We start from the raw sequence: 24,397 nt of genomic DNA on the forward strand, positions 1-24,397 counted from the left end.
TGTCAAGCAGTAGCCTAACTCTGAGTCTGTAGTGCGCAAATATATGCACCCACTTTCCAAAGGTTTACTACAGTACCATTGTGTTTTGGGTAAATTTGAGTCAGGCAGGAAGTTTATGCACCAAAGGTTACTGTGACTGGTTAAAAATATTCTCAGTTGAAGACTCTCTATTTATTAAGCTACTTAACAAGATAACTTATAAGAAGTATCGTGAGCTACAGCGTGTCCGAGCGCTAAACTTCAGCTGGAACATAAGCTGTGTGGAGAAAGCAAAGCCCTCAGGTCCTGGAGTGGTGGGAAAGTCCCCCTGCATTGGAGCTGTGTCTCTAGTCACGGGCCAGACCAGCTGCCCACTCCAGCTGTGGCCAGGAAGTGGGCATAGGCCGGAGCCAGGACCTGGCGGCGGAGCCACGGGCTCCTCGCGGAGAGGAGGAACATGACACCTACTGGAAGCATGCAGGCTGAATGACGACTCAAAGAGTGACGCAGGCCCCAGCAGCGAGGAGAGACTCCGTGTCACAACACCACGTCCTCACGTGGAGGGTGAGCAGCACGAACGTCTGGAGCGGAGCAACAGCGGCTGGCCTGGGGGCGGGGTATCAGAGCGGGGCACCAGCGGAGGGCAGATGAGCTTCCTGCTCCGTCCTGAGACAAAAATATCTCAACGTCTCAAAGAGCAACTGAATGACAGTCAGACCGCCCGATGCCTTTGGACAGGGCAGCGAAGGACAGTGGGCATATCCAAGACCCCCTGTCAAAATGGTCAAGCAATTGCCAGGCAAGTCAGATTGCAGGATTGTGGCATGATAGCTGGTATATGTTTGGTAAGCAGGGGTGGCTAATACTGGAAGCCTAACTGAGGTTGCCCATATGGTCTCTACAGTCCAGGTGTCACGTTGGTTTTTCAAAAGGGTGGTAGGGAGAGTAAGGGGGAATGAGAAAGCCCCCCTCTGGACACACCCACGTCAGCCCTAAGAAATCAAAAACAAATTTTGGGAGTGGGTGTGGGGGGGCGGGGGGGTTATATCCATGCACCAGCTGCATAGCATGCAAGCCAGCTGATTCCCAGTACTGCACCCAGAGGGTGTAGGTGTGGCGGTGAATACCAGAGCCCCAGAGACCAGAGGAGCAGTGGCAGAGGGCTGAGGCTTTCATCTGGCAGACAGGGAGTGGAGAGCCCTGGGCTCAGCCCCTGTGGGGAGGACAAGGGAAGGCCAGGAGTCGGGTCAAAGGTTCAGGGGCTGAGCGTGTGCACTCCAGTGGGAGTTAAATCGCAGTAGGACACCGCCATAATGTTAAATTGCAAAGATTTCACACTACGTTCAAAAACCACCCACAAGTTATTTAGGGCTGTCATAACCTACTGTAATTGTAAAACACGACTAGTCTCCATTGATTGGTTGCAGTTGAAATGTACTGTATTTTGCATTGTCTCCAAACTCTTTTTGTTGTGTCTTGGCATAATTTAGAAAATGGGTGCAGTTTTCGGGCATTTCAAAGTTAAGTCCCCATCCCCTCTTTAGTCATTAGTTCCATAGTTACATCACATAAGGCAGCACCATCAAAAAAAAAAAACTTTAAAACTTAAGACACATTTTTGATTTTTGTCCGTAGTTTCTGGGGAAACAAGACCAGATCTACACCTAGTATATGGCTGGACCTAACACACTTCATCCGGCCGACCGATGGTGTAACTTCGTCACTCAGTCAGAGACATTCGTGTTTGTAGGGCTGGCCCCGCTGTTGCGGTCCAGTCAGAAATTCAGTTTGTGTTACTTTCTGTTTATTTACTAAAATGAAACTCAATAACTGAAGGCCATTTTCAAGGCTTGAGTCTAAATAGAATGTATTCCCACCCCCCACAGTATGCGTGTGAGGGTGTGTGTGTGTGAGAGAGAATGTGCGTGTGTTCTGTACTCAGTTTTCAATGTTTTGTGTCTTTTTTCTCTATAACACACACACAATTATGCTTTCTAGGATAACTATAATGATTGGAAAGATTAAGCTACTGCAATTGCAGCTATGCCACTGCCCTGTAAAAATAAGCAGAATTCATAAAGATCCAGTCAAAAAGTGCTCTGGCACTGTACATTAACCTGGAAAAATCACTCACTCAGTGCGTCAGCTTTTGTTTGGAGTGTTGATGCAGCTAAGTTAAAACACTGTCATTAAAGTCTTACAGAATAAAGCAAAAATAAATAAATAATAGCATAGACAAACAAAGCCTAAATAAAACATAACGGAAGAATTTTTATGTAACTTTTTTTATTTAATATTGCTTTGAAAATATTAGTTTTAAACCCCCGCATGGAATCAGGGTGCTTCATATTTTTAATTTTATTTTCGTTTTATAGCCTACGCCAGGCATGGAATCATTAAGTATGACACATTGCATGTGTTACTGTTTTCAGTTATCAGTGCAGCACAACCCCCTTTAAATCTAGGCTTTGCAAGTATCACAAGTTATGATACACCACACTCAAACGCGTATTCGCCTGCACACTCATTCACCCATCTCCCTGTAGCTGTCGTTTAATGGGATCCGTGAGCCAGTGATAAGATGGTGATCGTCTTTGGGGTATTACGTAGGCTAATGTCTATAAAGTGGCCTTCCTATCGGCTGTCGTTCAATAAATTTCTCTGACACCACATTATAAAATCGATTACAAATAGGCTACAGTATGTTAATGTTACATTGCAACTGAAAGTATGACAGAATATTATTTTTCTGAAAGAACCGCGCGTTGGATGGACTGATGGTGCTTAACTGGAAATATTATAAGAGAGAAGTACCAAGGACTTTGTGAGATTACTTTCTCCTAGAAGGTTATCGGCAAAGTATGCTAAAATGTGTCAAGTGATGCAAAGGGGTTAAAAGACGGCGAGTCTCGTGACATTTCATTTCGAGGTCCTCAGGATAGGCATCTATGCACCAGTACATTATGTAGGCCTACACATAACACGCAGTTCTGAAACACTGACAGAATTACTAACTTTCTTAAATTTAAGTAACATTTAAACAAAAGTGAGTTAACTCATAAAATAGTATTTCTTCAAAGAGAGTTTTTTTTAATAATTTGGGATTACATGTTTTAGGAATTAGGCCGGAAACTCCAAAATACACAAATACAAGTAACCAGTTATTATAGCTATTTCATTATGTATTGCGCATTTTTTCCCCTGGGTATTCCTTTTTCAAACGTGTCCCCCATTCTTCTTATGATGATTAATTACGCACATTGCATATAGGTTAGATTTTGTCTGTTTGTTTTTTATTTGCTTTGTTTTTTTTATGTAGCCACCAGTATATTACGTGAGAACAATAAAAGATGGTGTGTCTGATAATATTATGAAAAATGACACTCACCAAATCCAGCTGTAGGCTAATATCTGAATTTCAATTTTAATGGGCCAGAAATGTAGTGCGATAATGTTTCAAAATCTGTTCAAAGTATCAAATATGGGTTCGTTTAGAATGCCTAAAAGCGTGTTATATAGTAGTATAAAGAGCTGACATGTCCAGTAGTTGTGAAATGTAGCTAATGTGTTATGTATGCATCGTTCAGTGTTCAGTGCATCGTTTTTTGGGGAGGGGGGATGAAGGAAGAAGTGTCTGTTCGCCAAGCATCTGGTTTATTTTAATTAACATGGTGTCGACAAGAAACAAGGAACAACCCCCATCTACCGGTAGAGTCTGCCTTGTCTTCTCTCCATAGTAGTACCGGGCTCACTTCGCCGTCTAAATAACAGTGAAAACCGCCTTTACGCCCAAGGTAAGCTAAAAGTCCTACGTGCAATATTGCATTCAATTTCTAAATGCCCACGAAACTATAGGCTATGCTGTTTCACAAAAAGTAAACAGAAAGAAAGCCTAGAGTTTGTGATTCTTTGCGATTCATTTTAATGGTGGCTACATTTGTGTATCTAATCATTCAGATACTATTCGATCAAGTGCGTAATTATGAGTCGAAATATAGTTTAATGCGATACGCGGCACAAGCACGTGGCTTGTCAAAATACCTGTCCAATTAACGTTAAAGTAATGCACGGCTCTACACACTGCCAGCATCAACAGTATGCGAAAATTGGCCCAGGGGCTATAGTCTACTTCTCAGCCAAGTTTCCGAAGGTGTATATTCATGGGCGTATTTCAGGCTACATGAGAGCACCGGGATGGTCATGGAGAATATTCCCAGACTCACTGTTACATTAAATCAAGACAAAAGTAATAGATTGTACAGCACATAGGCAGTGATTTTAATCTGAAAATATAAAAATGTAGAAATGCGTAACATTCCATTTAAAAGTGGAGAAATTCCCCTTTAAAATGTGCGTATCTGCTATGAAAACAGAAAACAAAATGGAAAATATAATAAACATGGAATGGCCTTAATTATTTTTTTGAGTTAAATGAGTGTTGAAACGTTTATCTTCGGCAAGGGAGTGTAATCGTTGTTAAACAAGCATATTCACGCGTGGGAGAATATTTACATTTGTTATATGGGCAAATAGAAGTAAATTTGACAAGCTACACCCAAGTTCGAGACATAAAAGGAAGAGTCACATTACGTGGTTTACTTAGCAGCTACGTGCCTAGATTTTGGTTAGAACCTCATCAGAAAAATAGATTTTATTTAATTTCATTTTTATTTTTAGAAGTGACAAATAAAAAATCCGTGTTCCTGGAGTAAAGTTTAAAGTTTAAAAAGAAAACGGAACTGAAACGCGCGTGCGTGCGAAATCACCGTTGTCTTTCCATCACTCAGCGGGTGGGTAAAGGAAGCCACAAAGTGTAAAGCACCAGCACGATAATTAACACTGAGCCTAAATTCACTTTGTGAAGAGGAACTGCTGTTGTTGAACTGCGTAACTAAAGAAATGTTAATTTAACACTTTTTAGAACTATTGGTGTTTAGGAGGCACGCTCTCTGCAAATCTCCACTTAACACGAGTAAATCCATTATTAGGCCAATTAGAGATTATAGCAGGGCACAGACATACAAATACCAAAAGAAGAATGCCAAGACTGATTTCAAGACATTTGTTTTTTGTATTCAGTACAATGTGCTTTAATTAAAAATGCATGTATTGACTAGCAGTTAATGACTACGGACTCAGTCTGAAGTACTATAGGCTATATTGGCCATTTATTCAATCGTGTTTAGAGCACATCTTCAAATCTTGCCTTTCTTTAGCTGCACATGATACTGTGTGTGTGTGTGTGTGTGCGTGCGTGCGTGCGCGCGCATGTTAAGAAAATATTCTGTCCTAATTGTAAGCTAGATCCTTTGCGTACAACGTGAATTATCTTATTACGTGATATAAGCTATATTTAGCGGCACATACAATGCTCACTTTTATTTTTTTGCTAATTAATTTATTATCAGAATACAATTTATACACCAAAAAGAATGCGCATGTAAGACTGGTAACATTGAATGCCAACGGAAAGGGTTTGTTCAACCTTAAGGCTTAAATGTATAATCAATGGCAAGTAGGCCTACCAACGATAGGCTACTAGATTTTTAAGGTAACTAACGCTATTGCACAGCACAGTATTAGGATTAAAAACATACATATAATTGTCATACTTTTAGCTAGACTGATGTACACAAACAATCACACAAACACCCTTTATTTATATGAGGCAATTGGGGCATTTTTTTTTTTGTCAATTCACAGAAACTGTCGCTGTATACATATCCCACAGTAGACCAATACTGTATGGTTCAAACTGAGATTTAGTTTTTTCATTATTAAATTAATTAAATAAAGGTAAACTAAATTGACATATTGGTATGATTGATTGGTATAGAGGATATCTGAACCACAACCAATAAACAATTTTAAAGATTCACAGGATACAGGGTACATCATTGCATGTGTGTGCCGCTATTTTATCTGTATTCAGAGGGTCTACATTCTCAAAATAGCTTGATCAAATTTTGAAGGCTACAGCGACACAAGTCGCTACATCAGACTAGAACGACTTGCTTTTTTTGGGCATTAGGCTATTTGTTTCTAATAACTGTGAATCTAAACTATTTGGAATATAAATAGAGCGAAGGTCATTTTTATTTCCACTGGCCAATGTTCTGTAACCGACAATATCGAATCTCAAATAGTGAAGACAAAAATATAAAAATATTTTAAAAGTAGGATAGTTTAATCCCTGTTCGTGCTATTCGTTGCAGAGGTTTGGGAGCAGAATGACAGGTCTTTGTTGGTGAATAGAAATCAGTGGCAACTCGGCGATGAAGAACTCCTCCTACCAAATTATCCAAACGGGGCTGGCTTTTGGCTCGCTTTACAAGTAAGACACTACACTCAAACTCAGGCAGTCCCGACCTGACCCTTCAGCACTTGGAATCCTGAACGAAGCCGGAGACCTTATATAAACGCAAAACATCAACCTCAGCGATTATAACTAGCCATTGCACAGTCGTCGCCTTGACGCTGTACATAAATTGGAAAGCCGTCACCATACTTTTGCACCTATCCCGCGCTGCATTATTCCCAGCTACGCGCTACTGAGGAAGTTGAGCTGTGTGACTCTCTCGCTTCAGGTCCCTTTGGATGTTCTAGACTTCGGAGGTTAGTGTATGGAAGTTGTGAGGCGCAAGGTAAGGGAGATCACTTGCACATTGCGTCCAGCAGCCATGCTTTTCCATGGGATCTCCGGGGATCATATTCAAGGGATCATGGAGGAGATGGAGAGGAGATCTAAAACGGAGTCTCGTCTGGTCAAAGGCATGCACATCAACGGAAGAGAAATGGTAAGAATAAAACAAAACTTGCCAACTATTCCTTAAAGAAACTAACAGTCTATCTTTCATAATGTGACTGTGCAAGTAATCTCAAATCACATTACATGTCAAACGTTCCATTTTTTACATGTTCTTTACATATACATGTACTATTTATATTTATTATGTATGTGTTATATCTATTTATTTTTAACATATATTATGTTTATATAAACAAGTGGGGATGTTTACTAAATAGGCTATGTGTTTCAGAGTTACTGCATCTGTACTGCAGAAAATGCTTTGTCAATTAAGAAATAAATACATTTTCTTATAGGCTAGAGTACATTGCACACTGATATCCAGAGTAGACGTACAAAATTTCTGTCAGAATTTAATACTGTATAGTGTACTTAATATTCTACGCATACAACGAAATTTAATTGTTTGATTATTTTTAAAACACAATATTTTTATTTCAAATAGACAATTTTGAATCTCCTCAATTTCTGATTTGTGTAAAGTTAGAAATATTACAAAAAGGAAATGATGACGCACCGAATTATATTTCATCCTCTTGATTGGTTTAATGGCAAAATTGTGATGATAAAGGCCTACTAATACTGTGTCACGTTCTCGCGAGTCAGTCACACTTCTATTTTTATAATTTGTCTCACTATTAGCTCACCCTTCAAGATGAAAGAGGTTATTAGATAAACCAAAAAAACTGCTCACTTTTGAACGGTGATAATTGTTGTCTGCTCATACTGTAGAGTGAGTAAATGATATCCTACCATTTATTATATCGAATGTTCCGTCTTTTTAGCTCCAGAGTATGCCATCGGTGAACCAGGAAAAGCCGGCCTTGTGCGCAGGCTGTGGCGGGAAAATCTCGGACCGATATTACTTGCTAGCCGTGGATAAACAGTGGCATCTACGGTGTTTGAAGTGCTGCGAGTGTAAACTGGCCCTAGAATCAGAGCTCACCTGTTTTGCCAAGGATGGTAGCATTTACTGCAAAGAGGATTACTACAGGTAAGACCGTGTAAGTTTTAGGCTATGAGCGAAATAACCTATTTGACTGTTCTGTAAAAGACGTTTATTTATAAGCATGCCCAAACTGTACAGCGTAGGATACAAAAACTCACGTTCACACATACACACAGGTATTGATTTACTGACAGTAAAACAGGGCACCAAGCATGTAATTAGTCAAAATGTCCATAGGAAAGGTTTTAATGCATTTATTATTATTATTATTATTATTATTATTATTATTATTATTATTAGTATGGGGCTCTAATAAAACTGGTGAGAGCTGCAATATGCACAAGAAAAATTAACGTACAAGAACATGCACTAGGAATTAATTGATTCATTGTTAGAAATCATGGATTTAACGATGCTTCATCTTTTTAACTAATTTAACTATGTTCTACTTGACTATACAAAATTGCATCGATTTTTATTCTTGCTTGTTCATATTATTCCCGTGTTCATATATCGGCTATATACCTACACTTGGATGTAATATAACAAAGCACAGGTCCATATGCCTTTTCTTGTTTTGTTTTATTTACCTTTTCAACAAAAATAATTAACAAAAACAGGACTCCTACTTAAAATATATTTTGTTCCAGAAGGTTCTCCGTGCAGAGATGTGCGCGCTGCCACCTCGGAATCTCGGCCTCAGAAATGGTCATGCGCGCCAGGGACTCTGTGTACCACCTGAGTTGCTTCACGTGCACCTCGTGCAGCAAGACCCTGACCACTGGCGACCACTTCGGCATGAAGGACAACCTGGTGTACTGTAGGGTCCACTTCGAAACCCTTCTACAAGGGGAGTACCACCCCCAGTTAAACTACACAGAATTGGCTGCCAAAGGTGGAGGATTGGCGCTGCCATTTTTCAACGGCACTGGCACGGTTCAGAAAGGAAGGCCGCGAAAGAGAAAGAGTCCGGCCATGGGCGTTGACATACCCAATTACAACTCAGGTGAGTAAAACTAGTGGAGTGGCGTTTACTTGTTTTGAGTTAAAAAATAATAATTATAATAAAAAACATGACAATCCCAGACACAACAACAATTAAAACATTGCTGACCAATCCATTCCCAGCAGCCTACATCTAATTAGGCAACTAGTAGACATATTGACATTAATTTCGAAATCTAGTAGGCTGGTGCCCATCTCCCGCGATAATCATTTTATATTTTTGTTGCAAAATGTGATAAATATTTCATGTTTTCGCTGTGCCATTGCATTATAACATACCGCTTCAGGAAGTGCGTATGATAGACAACTGTCAGAAACGCGAAATCGTCAAATCACGCGTTCGAGCGCTGCATCGCACTCAAAAATTTTATAGGCCTACTGTACTACATGCCGTCATTTTCGCGCAAAAAATCAACCCTTTAATAGTCTTACATAAATACTTCACATAAATGAATAGGCCTATATTAGTGAATAACAGAGGAATCGACTACACAAACAAACAAACAAAAAAAACATTTGACGTAGCCTGCTGTCTTTAAGTTTTATCAGAATTAAAACGTAATAGATCAATAATTGGTCTATTGATCATTTTAACTCCTCGCAGACTAAAGACAACAGAAACAATTCACCTAGTTTATTTGATGTTTTCCTTCCTTCGGCATTGATTATTGCCAAGCTAGTAGGTTAACATTTAAAATGAGTCTAATTTTCGTTTGGCTGGAAAAGGTAGTTTTCTGAGCCAATTTTCTGCTCTTCTCTTGTATAGTAAGAATATAATAAGCGCGTTAATTGTTCAGTTTGAATTAAAAGTGACGTGGAATCCCTGGCTGGCTACTCGTTCTTAATCAGCCTCCAGAGGTCATGGATATTCTTATAAGTCAGACTTGATCAAATGCATAAATGAATTACGTGGAAGCTATTAAGCAATATATCATATTTTGATTAGAATATCCCCCGTAGTTGACCTCAGGTTCTTTATGATGGTGTATTACCGACTTGAGAGGAAATTGCCTTATAGGCCTAGCCTAAAAACGATCACTGAAAATAATACAGAATTCTCCATACAGTCCATGCTATAGGGTAATAACTTCTACGAATGTAATTGTCTGCAATGTGTGATTAAAATGGTCATCTTCAGGAAGTCAAAGTAGTTGGTTAAAAAAAAAAAATTATTGGACACTTCTACGACCCAAAATTTATTTATTTATTCATTCATTCATTCACCAATTCATTCATTAATTTAATATTGTTACGTATTTTGTAGCTACAAAACTAGAAACATGAACAGTACTCCAACTATTTAGGATCTTTGGCGTAAATCAATTATTTTTACACAATACTAAAGTACAGTATTTTTCACAACAAAAAGAGCAAATTATGTGTCAATAACAATAAGTAAACGCGTTTTTAAAAGTATTATGAACTGTTCATGCACAGTATTTCTTGAATAGTTGAAATACATGAAGAGCATTCCAGATATTTAGGATCTATGGCATAAATCGATTGTTTTTACACAATTGTAAAGTACAGTATTTTGCACTAGAAAAAGAGCACATCATGTGGAAATACAATTAAATATAAGTATAAATATGAATTGTGAACTGTGCATATGCAGTATTTCTTGAAGGAATAAATTAGGCCCATGTTTCGCTTTTTGACATGGAATTGCTCTTTCGGCGTGTCAACGTCTCTCTCTTGCAATACATTTAGATCTCCGATTCACAAGCAGGCTACATCCCGCATGTCCTTTGTTTTGCACAATACAACCGTAGCCAATGCAACATCCCATAAAGCAACTGGCTTTTCCCGTCGGGAAAATAACTTACCAACGTCGTAGAGACCCCTGGTGGACGCGACCGACACGGGAGGAATTTAAAGAGAATCTGATATAATTGTGTGTATATAAGAGTGGCTGAAAAATGTTGTGCAACATACATCATGAAATGAACACGCATAATAGTTTTAGTGGACACTTAACTTGCAGCTTGTTTCCAATTATTATGACAAAAATACAACAATAGTATAATGCCTTTAACATTGAAATACTTCAGCATTAATCACCTGAAAAATGCTTTAATTTTTTCAGAGCTGGAAGGCCGCTCTATGAAATGAAACCCTTACTGGATCTATAGATATGTTTAAACACCAAAATATTTACTGCATAGCTGAATTAAAGAGAAATACATAGCAGCTCTATTATTGTATTTATATTTTAAAACTACTTTCACAGTAAAAAGCTTAAAAAGAATAGAATTGTGTGTGTGTGTGTGTGTGTGTGTGTGTGTGTGTGTGAATAAAAGTTTGAGAAAATAAATTGCCTTAAAACATTTGAGCAGGTCATGTAAATCTGTTGATCACTGGCCTTTAGGCCTAAGAAATGAAATTCAACTTTTACAGTTCTTATTTGAATCATAATTGTGACTCAAAGTTACAACATATTCCATTTTTAAGATGACTTGTTCAAATTACATTTTTATACATATACATTACATAATTTTTACACATATTGATAGAAAAACTAAACTGATATTAAATTATCATTTGAAACCTTAATTTTATTTTACAAATATGAATTATTAACAGTATTATTATCAGTAATACAGTTATTATTAGTATTAATAATCATTATCACATACTTTTACTTTGACGAGAAATGCAACTGAACTTTTTCAATATTTACACAAAACTTTTCAGAATTCTTAATATAAGACAGCCTTGTATCATGTTATGTTTTACCAGGAATTTGTCAGCTCTCACACTGTTTCATTATAAATGTGGTCCTTATTATTTTTGTATTTTAGTTGATAAAGAGTAGATACAATTATGTTGAGCACTGCATTTCCCAATTGGGTAAAACATGTGTAATAGACTACTTATGGCTTACTGCTAATTAAGTAGTTTTACTACTTCACCAGGACCTCTGAATTCTTTTTGAATAGGAACAAAATGTACATTTTGACAGAAAAAATAAGTCAACTAATCCCATAAACCAATTTTAGGTTATTTACCTGAATTGCTTCAAATTGAAATGCACTTTCTGCTTAACTTTGAGTTTGAAATAATAGATTGTGTTAAGAAATGGCAAGAATTGCAAAATATACTGTATGTATATTGCAGTTACATAGTTTTAATCTGGGCTTGAGTCTTGTCAATCGAAGGAGTGATAGCTGTGTTCAGTTTCAGCAAAGAGCACTTTGTCATTTACCATTCAGTGACAAAAATTCTATCAAATGCTTCAATTTCTTGCACAATAACATCCTCCTGTAATTTCTGAAATCACCAAAGCAATTTATTCTAAAGAAGTTCTGTATTAAAATCATATGCTTGAAAAAATCTTAAAAAACCTAAAACATTGCTAAAATCTATGGACAAAACACACTGTAGAGACAGTAACATGTTAATGGTATTATAGACCACCTTTTCTGAATGGTTTTATTACTTTAGCAGGGAAAACAATGTGCACACTGAAATATGTGGGCAAATTCTCACAGAAGACTCACAGGCCTGGATTAAATCCAAAATAGTTTTTAACTTATTGTCCCTAAAAATAGTTCAAGTAATTCAAGTGTGTGTTTGTTTTTTCTTTACAAACTAAATTTGGGGAGTTAGCTCACCAAACTATGCTTAGAATAAAAAAAACAAGGTTTCTATTTCTAGGTCAATTTTCTATATTTCTATTTCAAAACTGAGGACAAGTTTTGATTGAATCCTAGCCAAACATAAGGACAAGTATTGATTGAATCTTGGCCAAATTTTGAATATTTTGAATTACTCCAAGTCTGAATTTTGCCAGGGACCCCATCCCATCTTTTCACCTGAGATTAAGCACTAGTCGCCTTTGCTAATTAATATTTAAATGAGTTTTAATCGTCCCTTTCTGCTCGCAGGCTGTAATGAAAACGAGGCCGATCACCTGGACCGTGACCAGCAGCCTTACACATCCTCCCAGAAGACCAAGCGCATGCGCACGTCCTTCAAGCACAACCAGCTCCGCACCATGAAGTCCTACTTCGCCATCAACCACAACCCTGACGCCAAGGACCTCAAACAGCTGGCCCAGAAAACCGGCCTCACCAAGAGAGTCCTGCAGGTGAGCGTCCATTTAACCCTCCATTTTCTCCCACGACTTACGTCCGCTATGATTTTATACTGATCACTTCATATTTTCCTTTCGTTATTTTTTTATATTAGGGGCTACTACAATGCATTATATATAGTGGTAGGGTGATAAGCAGCCTTCAGTGTGTGCGTGGCTCTAGTTTCATCTACTGTGTTGTCTCCAGAATGCCACTGTTATATCACAAGAGTGAAAGGCACAGTACGCTTTCATATTATAGGGGTTGGTGTCCCCAAAAAGTAGGGAAAACAAGCATTACTTTCCTCAAATTGATATGCATCATAATTCAGTAATAAAGACCAAATTTAGTTTGCATATTTTTGGAGGATGTGATATTGTCTTCCGAGTTGGTCTCCCATTTAGTTACCTGCCAAAATTACAGAGAAATAGTGTCAAGTAAATTTTTGTCATTGTCTAGACAAATCAGGATTATTTATCCATTATTTGTCCATTGTGCTCAGTAAAAGTGTGGTGTCAACTGCATACGAAACAAGTCATTCTAGTAACAGTAATAACAACAATAAAAGCCACAGAGTCAGACTTATGAAAGTAAAGACATTGGGATTGGTTTGCAGGTTTGGTTCCAAAATGCAAGAGCCAAATTCAGAAGGAACGTTTTGCGACAGGAGAACGGGGGCGTTGATAAGGCCGACGGCACGTCGCTCCCGCCTGCCTCGTCAGACAGCGGCGCGCTCACCCCGCCCGGCACCGCCACCACACTAGCAGACCTGACCAATCCCTCTATTGCAGTCGCGGCATCCGTGACCTCTAGTCTGGACAGTCACGAATCCGGGAGCTCACCACAAACTACCTTAACGAGCCTTTTCTAACACACACACACCCTCGCCCCTCCTCCCATCACCTTTTCTAAAACAAACAGAGACAAATTCTTGGAAGAGCAGATAAATGCCATCGAACCCAAACCTGATCTATAGCACTTGCAAAGGTTCAGCTGATGAGTCTGCAAACTATGTGTGCTCAGAGACTTTGGAGGTTTGACACTTGCTGAGGGATTGTGACTTCCAATCTGGCTTTTGAAAGACAAAACCTAAAAAGGTATCTTCAAAATTAAGATACAATAGTTGAAGGATTCTTTTTTATTTAATGTTAATCTACTGAGTGACAGTGTCTACTAGACATCCTGAAATTATTATAATATTTCTTCATTAGTATATATTTATATTGTACCCACAAAAGAGATCTTTATATGCACTATATCAGACCCGTCATTTTAAACATATTTTAATATTTTGAAAGGGAAAATATGTAAAATATAGATTTGTAAAGTAGACCTCAGTGAAGCCTTTCAGTACATAGTCTCTTTCTTGAATTGGATTGGACTGGATTTGATTGTATTTTCAGATGGACTTTCTGTTGGACTGTTAAACTCAAATTATTGTCCATATCTCAATGTAAACTACTGAAATTGTAATTGTCATGCCATATATTATTAGAGTACATTCAGATTAATTTCCCCAATAGTTACATTTTTTAAATTAAATGTAATAACCAAAATATTAGCCAATCCTAATGTTAAACTCAGATGTCGAGTGAAAGCTGAACTCAGTATCTCTTTCTGCTTTGGCGCACAGCTCGGCTAAAATATAAAGCCAAAAAAAATACAGCTCTGTACAGTGGTAACTATTCTGCAGGCATCAAACTTTCTTTCAGACCAGATCTGGTTTGGTTAGAACTACAAAGCAAATTATTATGAAAGAATCATTTTAATTTGGGGTCATATAAGACAAATCTTAACATGATCAATCCAACAATATTGCACTTTTTGAAATATTAAGCCCCCATTACATAACGCAAATGTAGAGAGAAGTCTTAAATTTCTTACGGACAGTACACTGCCTAGTTGAAAGTGCATTATTATCATGTTGCTCAGGGTGATAGTGTAGGTAATAACACAAAAAGGTGATGGAGAAGCTCTGTGTTTGTAGACCAGAGAGCTGAGGAAATCAGAATTGTCAATTAAAAAGAAAAAACATATTTAAGTGTTTTTTGTTTTTTTACCAGCTATTTTAATTGTATTTAATTTCTATTAAATTTTTATGGACACTTGCCACTGGACAAATTTGGTCTCTTATGGTCATAGTTGGGGTTAAGAAACATTTAATTCTAAGTAAACATCAAAGTTTGTTCTTTTGAAGAACAACATGGTACTAAAGGTCTGCTTTATCAAGTAGATAACTAACTCAGTTTAATTACGTGCCTTATGATATAACTCGGAGGAAAGTTTGTGAAATTCAGGATATGTGTTGTTTGCTACCTGACTCACACCCTTCTAATGCCTGGCTAATTTTGTACTGTTATATCTCATTTCTGAAGATCTTTTTATGGTACATCCTCTCTAAAAGGGACAGCAACACAGAAGAGTTCCACACTCTCAGATGATAGCTGTTCATTCAAGAATCTTAATGATTTTTGTGTTTATAGTACAGTGTGTCCTATCAAAGCTGTCCATGTATCTTTGTTTCATGATACAGATGATGTACAGAAACTATTACCCCCTTAAATATTTATGGACCAAATGGTTGTTACATATCTTATTAAATTTGTGTGAATAAAGTACTTTGCTTTAAATGAGTTTCATTTCATGTTATATGAACAATGTGTGTTGTGTTGTTGAGTATTATCTGAGAGCACAGGGTACTTTTTAAATTACTTTCAGTGATAGAATTTTAGTTTTTTCCTTTTTTTTTTTACTTAATTCAGTTGCTTTTTCTAGCAGAATTTTAGCTTAGTATTCCAGAGTAATGCCCCATAGATTTGTTGAGAAACCCTGCACCTTATATATTGAAATAAAGAGGTTGCTTTTAATGCATGAAAATGACTAAATTTATTAAATGATTTCTAATGAGGGCTGACAAGCATACAGTAGTGTAAAGAATCATTCAAACTAAATGACCACGTAAAAAACCAAATTGCTCTGTAGTTAATACATTGTTACTCTATGATTTCTTTCAGGGTGAACAATTCTTGGGGCATTACAGCCACACTTCCCGACGTTTGAAAATCCCCTAAAGTATTAAAAGGAGGTGGGAAACTTTGATCGGATTTCCTCACCATCGAAGACAAAGACGAGATTAGGAGATAAGATAAACACGATAAAACTCTTTTTAAAACCAAAAATGTAATAAATTAAAAAAAAACTCGTATAAAAGTTTTCTGAATGTTCACACCCACCCACGGAGGAGAAAAAACGATGTATTTAGAGCTGATATCACTTTGAAACAAGGCTTGTTTTTACTTTATATTGGAATGGATGCAGTTGATGCAGTTCAAAAAGGTTTGGATTTTCACGTGTATAAAAACAGCCTGACCACAATCAACAGAGGCAATTCTATGATAAAAAATAAAAAAAACAGCACACACGGTAATGCTGATATTAAGAAACTTGTACTTAATGGGCAACCTTAGTTATGGCTAGTATACTTTATATACTATTCATTTATACAACTTCAACAATTCAGGTTAAGTACCTTGCCCAAGAGAAAAACAGTACCCACCCCCACCTGGAGTTCCAGCTCAATACCCTCAGGGTCATGCATCCAGTTCTGTAAGCCACTATACCATTCTCACATAAACACTTGTAAAAAGACACACATACAATACTCCCATCTGCCTGCTTTGGGGAAAAGAAGTCTTTTTGTCACTTATGTTATTTTGGTAAACACATGGCCTCCTTGAATTTGAGTGGCAGAATGCCCGTCGGAAGGGAACTGGGCAAGAAGACCACTGAGTCGATGATTGCCATCTGGCTAAACTGCAGAATATTCACATTTTTTGCATGCACTTTCCCATTTTGTTCATGTTTTTCCTAATATGTACAGTAAATGTTTTCTGTTTGATGCGCTCTTCATGGTTGTCAATTATAAAAAAAAAAATAAACATTCTCCTTAAATGTGCTTTTTGATGATAGTGGATTGCAGAGATGAAACGCAAAGAATCATATATTATGTTAAGTGTTCTGTATGCAAACCCAATGCAGAAAAGAGACCATAATTTACTGCAGGTTGAAATATGTGACGCCGTAAAGAAAGTCCACAATTGTGGCTGATGAACCATTCTTGGCATTACATGTATATTCCTGCAAACATCATTAAGACTGCAAATTGCATTGAGTCTAATTGATTAGCCTAATTGATGAACTCACAGTACTAAATTAAACAGCCACATAGCCACAAATATGGAATATAATGGAAGGTAAAGTAAATTGAATATATAATGAAATTGGTATAAACCTGTCCCTAAAAGCATAACCACAGAAATTACAAAGGCACATGAAAGCACATAATTTGTCTTAACATCACTTCATCACTTTGCCTTAATATCACAAAAAAACAATAGTGCAATATGTATACATTAATTACCTTCACTTTGATCACAAAATGATGATACTTGAATAGTTCATGATACTTGCAATAGTCTGCAAGCTGCTTGTGCAAGTTCTGATGATAGCTATGGCTATATGACTCAGACATGAGGGTATAAAGCAATATATAACTTATATATATATATATATATATAGAGAGAGAGAGAGAGAGCCATAATGTTTGGGACAAAGACTTTTTATTTATTTATTTAGCTTTGTACTCTGATTTCTAGATTTGTCCCCCAATTTTGGAGGAACATAATGTTTGAGACAAATGGCTTCACATGTGTTTCTGATTAGTCAGGTGGGTTCAATTACTTCCTTTGTGCAGGTACAAGAGAGCTTTCAGTATCTAGTTTTGATTCTAGCCTTTTGATTGCCTTTGGAGTCGGTCATTGCCGTTTGTCAACATGAGTACCAGAGTTGTGCTAATGAAAGTCAAGGAAGCAATTCTGAGGCTGAGAAATAAAAAAAGGAGAATAAAAAAACAAAAACACAGAGACATAGGCCAAACCTTAGGCTAACCAAAAACAACTGTTTAAGAAGAAAGAACCTCATTAAGAAGAAAGAGAGCTCTGGTGAGCTCAGAACTCACAAAGAGGCTGGTAAGCCAAGGAAGACCACTATGGTGAATACAATGAATTTGAAGGCATTTTGTTTAACTTGAGTATGCAAGATTATTCACAATATTTCAGTATATATATATATGTGTATATATATATATATGTGTGTATATAGATAAATACTGAGTGTGTAATCACATACATACATACTAATGTAATTACTGTCAAGTATTTTGATCAACAGTAAACAATCAGGACCATTTGATCATATTAATTGACATCATTGTCCAGCAGCACATGATATTTACAGTTTCTCAGGCGTCATAGTTTACTTGCCATTTTGTTTTTCATCCTACCACTCATGTACCCAGTCTTGTCCATCTCCATATCTATCTTCAGATGCTCACTCCTACACAAGGTCAAATACCTTCCAACACACACCTGTTTCATCATCTGGAGCTTCTCATTATTCATTAAGCACTCGCTCACTTTTTAATAGGCAGTCTAGTCACACCGAAGCACAATCAGCACTTCCATTGTACACATCTATACCAATAGTCTAGTATGTATACATTACCTTCATTGAATTAACATTTAAACACTTAAATGAAAAACAGCAGATAATTCTTGCCCTAGCCTCCCTATTTTCAAAATTAAAAGGTATATCAACTCACCTGTAACTGGTTGACCAGAATGTATATACAATTGTGTACACAAATCTTTTAGAATGTGACCACTGCACTGTCATCCTAATTCCGCCATCAGTTTCCTTGTTTCACCCATGAGGGATCCAAGCAGCCTCCCAAATATGCAAAATGGTAATGATAATAATGCAAGAAGAACAAGAAGTAGACAAAGAAGAAAGACCTCAAAGTTTCTTTGAATGAGAGTTACATTTATAATCAAGATTAATATTTATATGACCATCTCTGGTGAACTAAGGTGTAAGTTCCATATCCAATGTGTAAACATAGAGGGTACACCTAATACCACAAAAGAAGCTGATCATATATAACCAAAAAAGAGCATTCATGCAATTCTATGGGAATATTTTGTCATTTACTGCAGACCTAGCTATACTAAGAAAACATCCTAAGGCACCTTGCTGCTCTGCGCTGTTGTGATATTAGCCCCAAATGTGTGAATTAAGCCTTCGAGACAACCCTGCAAGGGTGCTTAAAATAGAACAAACCCAAGACTTGCAGTTGTGAACCAAAATGAAAAATAAATATCATTACATTGAATGAGTGTGAGACAAAGAGTGTGCTCAATATCAAAATACTATCATTCCTGAATTATGTCAGGAGTATACAATCACACTGTGTCTTATTTGAAAAACATAGTTACTGGCAAAATTTCTACTGACGTAGTCACACCGTCTATGAAGGGGGTTCTCCATAAAAACAACTATATGTTGTCATCACAAAGATAGCACAACACCTTAATTAACACTACTTAACTATCCATAATGCTATCACAGTTGACAAAAATATCACAGAGTAATGCACACTCACATCACAAGCTTCTGATATGTAAAGTGGCATAGTACAACCTATTATTGCCTATGTCATTTGCCATACAGTAAGTTTTAATAAATGTTCAAGCAACGCGCATGAAGGTCTTATGCTGATTCCTCCACAAAAAAATGCTACCGATGGTTTATGCAACATGCCACACTGGGGGGAAAGATTAACAATGAGGAGGAAAGCAGCTATACATCTGTAACAGTTCTACAGTATTGATGTAGTATATACTATCTTCTTAATTTTTTTTTTTTGTGAAACCATTATATAAAGGTGGAACAGTCTACACATATGGGAGATGTTTGTCTGATAATTATTTTAGCCATTGAACAACTAAAACTCTTTAAACTTGGACCTTTTGTTTCAATTTGATGACCTACATTCACATTGAGTAGATGTGAAATATAGGCTTTTTGGTCTTTGGTCTTTATGTAATCCACACTTCCACTGCAAAACTAACGTAGCGATCCGCAGGTGGGGCTACCTAACTACACTACTAGAAGAAGTGACTTCATCTTGAGCGCAGTGGTTAACGGGGGAAATTAGTTTGAGCCTTCAGCCTTGCCACACATCGCTCGCTACACTATAAGGATGACAGATGCTCAATCTTTTTGCAAGGCTTAGTTTTCTCTGATTCTGGATTTTGTGTTTAGTTCATTATTTTAATATGTGGGTGGGAAATTATTCAAATTAAATTGACATTATGTATAAAAATGTAATAAAAATTGGACTCAATACCTCGAGATACTATATACTACTGTATGGTATGGAAAGACTTTCAAAACATTTCTCAAACCCTACTTTTTGAGATGGGAAAATTAGAGCAGGCCAGGGTACCAAAATGTAAATATAAACAAAATGCTTAGAGGGGTGAAATATTGTACATATTTAAGGAGCCTCAATTTTAAAATAAAGTGTATGGAACTCAGTGGCTTTCTGCCCGATTAAAGCTGGGAGATAAAAATGACACCACCGCTATTATTACACGAGAAAGCACAAATGGATGCCTTGGCTCTTCCTCAGTCCAAGAAATGGAAGTACGCTATTGTTAAAACTATATTACCATAGGCAGAAAGTAAAATTTAGAACAAAGTCGTTACCACTGAATCATCAAACAGTACTCATCTGAACGAATGTGACAGCATCTTTTGGAAATCCTTCGCTACAGTAGGCTACGTTGTGATTGTTTGCATCTTCCCTAATAATGATTTCCCCCAGAAACCAGATGCTTTGAAGACGTTTACAAACGTCCCCCACGGTCTCGGATTTCGTAGAGTAAGACAAGCGTGATGTATACCCAATATAACACAACCCATTAAATTTAAGGCATCGTTATCCAAAAGCAGTTTCAGAGAGACGTTTCTTTTAATCTTCGCCTGTTGTTCTTTTCATTAGGTAGCAAAACATATCCACCCGCCTTTATACCGATATAATTGAAAGGTTCATCCTTGTATCAGGGACGTGTACATACGTAATGTATAGACTTTCCAGTGTTTTAAAATTAAAACCTTAACGTTCCCGTCCACAAGAGAGAGCAGCCGGAATTTAAAAAAGATTTTGTTGCCAACTATCGGAATTAAATCACCTATTTGTGTGTCATTGTTAATGCAACTAACATTATTATCTTACTTCTATAGTAGACAAATTATCTGAGATCATATTAAGACACAGGGGAAAATGTTTGGATGGTGATTTAGTTTATTTTAATAATGATGTTCAGAATGTGCCTGAGTCTGCATAGTGAATTTTACAGTAGCCTAGAATTTCTCACCCAACCCATCATGCCTTACTACCGTTACACTCCATTTAATTCTAATAACCCTGCACACTTTCAACATATGCATACCTGTCCTCCATTACCCACAATGATGTTAACTGTAATATTAGAAGATGACATGAGTAAACACACTGTTTAATTATCATTTTATTTACTTAATGAAAAAGTAATCAAACACCCATATTACCTATGGAGAAAGTAACTGCCCCCCTAAACTTCATAACTGGATGCACTACCTTTAGCAGTGATAACTCCAACCAAATGCTTCCTACAATTTTATATCAGTCTTTCACATGACTGTTGAGAAATTTTAGCCCACTCTTCTTTGTAGAACTGTTTTAATTCAGACAAATTGGTTGATTTTTTCATTTCAGGTCCTGTCACAGCATCTATATTGGGCTTTCTAAGCATCTAAATCAGGACGTTACCTAAGTCACACTAAACTCCACACCAAGGCAGTGCAAATACACCTGACTGACACAGTTTAGAGACACCGGTTAACTCAGAAAATCTTGACTATATCTGAGGGACATATGGCAATCTATGTAAACTAGCAAACGGTGACTTTAAAATGCTTTTCAACATAAAACATACCACAGTGAGTACAGCTGTGTGCACAATGATCAGTTTAGCCTACTCTGCAGAGTTTTGGAAGAGTAAAAAACATTTACAAAAAGTGGTTCATGTTTTAAAGCACTTTTCCTTCAATCAAAAATGTTATCCATAGCACTCAGAGGCCTCGCAGGGGCATTGTGGGAAAGCTTGTTTACTGAAGTAGGCTGACAAAAAATACAAACTGATTTAACAGAGTGGTTTCATTATAATATTGGCCTACATGTTTTTCTTCCTAAAATTAAGCTATGATAAGGTTATACATCTTTGAAGTCCCAACTTTTTCTCATCAACCCAGCAAAATTAAGTTTGTCTTGGATGGGTTAATAGACTGGTATCGTGATCTCTTCGCTGGATTCTATCAGCTTTTGTCACTAACTAACAGCACTTCTCTACTTCAAACCAGCCGTCTTCAACGCCATATTTTATTAAAAATCTATTTGCCATTCCTCAGTTGACGGCATATTCACGTAACTGAATCAGCTGTGTGTCCCTGTATGAATAGGAAATTCGTCGTTGCTTGTAAATATGCAGATACATTCGTCGTTACTCACAAAATATCTACCACCAAAGTCGTTAAGGAATAAACTTGTCCAAACCCAGCTATCGTTCTCAGTACAGCTCAATGCCGGCAGTCCAGATTCTCAGCTGCACCGCCCCTTTCCACTGGGAATGATCTAGCTTGGTCGTTTACATTCAGCTACTGAGCAACAGGCAGGCAAGTCGGGGACAAGGCGCGGTACACCAAGAAATCACTTTCAAACTAGTCTGTTTTAAGCCATTTTCTTTGATAACTATTAAAGGTAATTAGATTTTGACCAAACTTTACGCACCCTTGTACAAAACGACGACGAGCTCTATTTCATCCTTTCGGATAAAAGGTAAAAGCGAAAGTTTGTCATCATAGTATCAGAAACCCCAGGCTTCAGTGCGAGGATACGAGCGACTTCCTGGACCTGGTAAGAAACAGTCTGACTAACTAGCTGGTTGCTGGCTAGCGTACGTTGTGTACATGTGTAGCTGCTACTTTCAAGCTTGTCTTAGTTTTAAACATGTTGTTAAAACAAAACATTGCAACAATTTCACACTTTCATGTGGGTGTTTGAGTTGTTGTTTTTTCGTCAAAACGAGTAAAAATGGCTTTGAGTGATGCGGCTATGTGCTACTAGTCTATAGGTGTAGCCAACGTTAGCTAGCTAGCGAGCCATCTACTGTATCTCGACTAAAGCGACGAGCAGGAACTTAAGTTTTAACTTTGAGTTAACACACTGCTTGTTAACACTGCATATTGCTAATCAAAATTAAAGTAACACATTTGTGTCATACACCAGATTTGCCATAAAATTCACTGGTAAATCTTATGTTTAGCATTTGTTTGCCGAGTTACTTGGCTACCTATTTTTTCAAATCCTAAAACTGCAACTGTTTAGCTAGTTCACTAAAGGTTGCATTCTAACTAAGCGTTAACTTGTCAATTGGTTCTGACAAGAGAACACAGCCTATATCGCACGCTAGTACAATAGCTATGCGACTGATGCCAGCTAACGTCATATGTGAAAGACGTCAAAATCGCCTTTGGCTGTTTGATAGTCATGAATGTTTTGGCTAACTTAATCTCTTCTTAGTTAAATGTGTTTTGTTTAATTGACAAAAATAGACACAGATAAGCTGTCCGTTGTTCCGATGTTCGGGGCATCATTTAAGCCTTTTTTCCCGATTCCTAGATTTATAGTTATAATTAAATATAATATTTTTATATATATATTATATATGGCTAATAGATCAGTAATTCGCCAACTGCTTCAGTAACTCGCCCATTATTACTTTATAATCTACATCTTCTAATGCCTACTTTGGTTTGAGAATGAAATTAAATTGACTGATATTTAGCTCTATGACTGTAGATTATTGGCCTACTGAATAGAATAAACTTATGTCCTCTGGTTTTGCTTTACAGTAGAATTTCAATGTTGGGTAGCCTAGGTCCTAGTATTTATAACATAAATCAACTTGGATAACCTTGTCAGCCATATCTGAACAACACAATTAGGGTGCTGAACATTATTTTATCTTTGCAATGAAACAGGATGTGTGTTACTCACTTCGACAGTGGATTCTGGAGAAATGCCTCTGGCTGTTTCCCTGATTTCCTTGTTCAGTGCCGTCAAACTATGACTTAAAGCTTTTGGGCCTGGAGGTCTTTTTAGGATACATGTGTTGGCACAAGACATCCTCAGCTTTCAAGCCAGACATCCTAGTGATCCTGTCAAGTAACAGTCTTCACAAGTCTGCTTGGGTTGACATATCACGCAGATGGATTTCCTTTTCAAGCTCACTGTTAACACTCAAGTTTGAAGGTGTTATCTATGACCAAAGTAAATTGATATCCAGGCTTCACAATGGGTGGCTTGCTATTCCCTGGCATCGTTTCATGTAACCCAGAGAATGGTGGCAATGGGCAGACCAAAATTAATGCTGATGTCATACATTGAACTGTTTAATCTCAACTGAAAGGCAGTCTTTGTAAAGTGTATGAATGTGACCTAGACTGTGCTTAGCCTGCTTGATAGTAATCTCCTTACATCATGTGTGAATATATGTATTTTAAATGGCAGAGAGGATACAGTGCCATAAAGCTACTCAATAACTGTTCTCTGATTATACAGTAAAACCGAATGATAGA

At 37.2% G+C, this 24,397-nt stretch overlaps 2 protein-coding genes across 6 annotated transcripts in view; both read left to right on the top strand.

Moving 5' to 3' along the window:
- Window positions 1–6,253: 6,253 nt before the first annotated feature.
- On the top strand, window positions 6,254–16,772 carry LOC135256602 (LIM/homeobox protein Lhx9-like). 3 transcript variants are annotated; one of them, XM_064338532.1, is made up of 5 exons: window positions 6,254–6,776; window positions 7,573–7,781; window positions 8,390–8,742; window positions 12,629–12,831; window positions 13,434–15,814. In XM_064338532.1, the coding sequence occupies exons 1-5, from the start codon at window positions 6,603–6,605 to the stop codon at window positions 13,686–13,688; spliced, it is 1,194 nt and encodes a 397-aa protein (XP_064194602.1). In that variant the 5' UTR covers window positions 6,254–6,602; the 3' UTR covers window positions 13,689–15,814. The 3 variants fall into 3 exon arrangements, with proteins under 3 accessions (XP_064194602.1, XP_064194601.1, XP_064194603.1); XM_064338531.1 differs by having other exon boundaries at window positions 6,256–6,776; window positions 8,387–8,742; window positions 13,434–15,813; XM_064338533.1 differs by lacking the exon at window positions 13,434–15,814 and adding an exon at window positions 15,832–16,772 and having other exon boundaries at window positions 6,266–6,776; window positions 8,387–8,742.
- Window positions 16,773–22,338: 5,566 nt separating this feature from the next.
- LOC135256603 (serine/threonine-protein kinase Nek7-like) overlaps window positions 22,339–24,397 on the top strand; it is a 51,576-nt gene continuing 49,517 nt past the window's right edge. The window contains exon 1 of one of the 3 annotated variants that reach the window (XM_064338535.1): window positions 22,339–22,673. The gene's annotated coding sequence lies outside the window, so the exon portion shown is untranslated. The remainder of the gene's footprint in view (window positions 22,674–24,397) is intronic. The other 2 variants (XM_064338536.1, XM_064338534.1) reach the window with 2 other exon arrangements.

Source organism: Anguilla rostrata, chromosome 6 (assembly GCF_018555375.3).
Source record: "Anguilla rostrata isolate EN2019 chromosome 6, ASM1855537v3, whole genome shotgun sequence".
In the NCBI taxonomy this organism is placed as follows: domain Eukaryota; kingdom Metazoa; phylum Chordata; class Actinopteri; order Anguilliformes; family Anguillidae; genus Anguilla; species Anguilla rostrata.

Bases quoted from the DNA above. Each gene is read 5' to 3' on its own strand.
- LOC135256602 (XM_064338531.1), top strand. From the start codon at position 6,603: ATGGAAGTTGTGAGGCGCAAGGTAAGGGAGATCACTTGCACATTGCGT. The intron at 7,782-8,386 runs GTAAGACCGTGT...ATTTTGTTCCAG, and splicing joins TGCAAAGAGGATTACTACAG to AAGGTTCTCCGTGCAGAGAT. The intron at 8,743-12,628 runs GTGAGTAAAACT...TTCTGCTCGCAG, and splicing joins CATACCCAATTACAACTCAG to GCTGTAATGAAAACGAGGCC.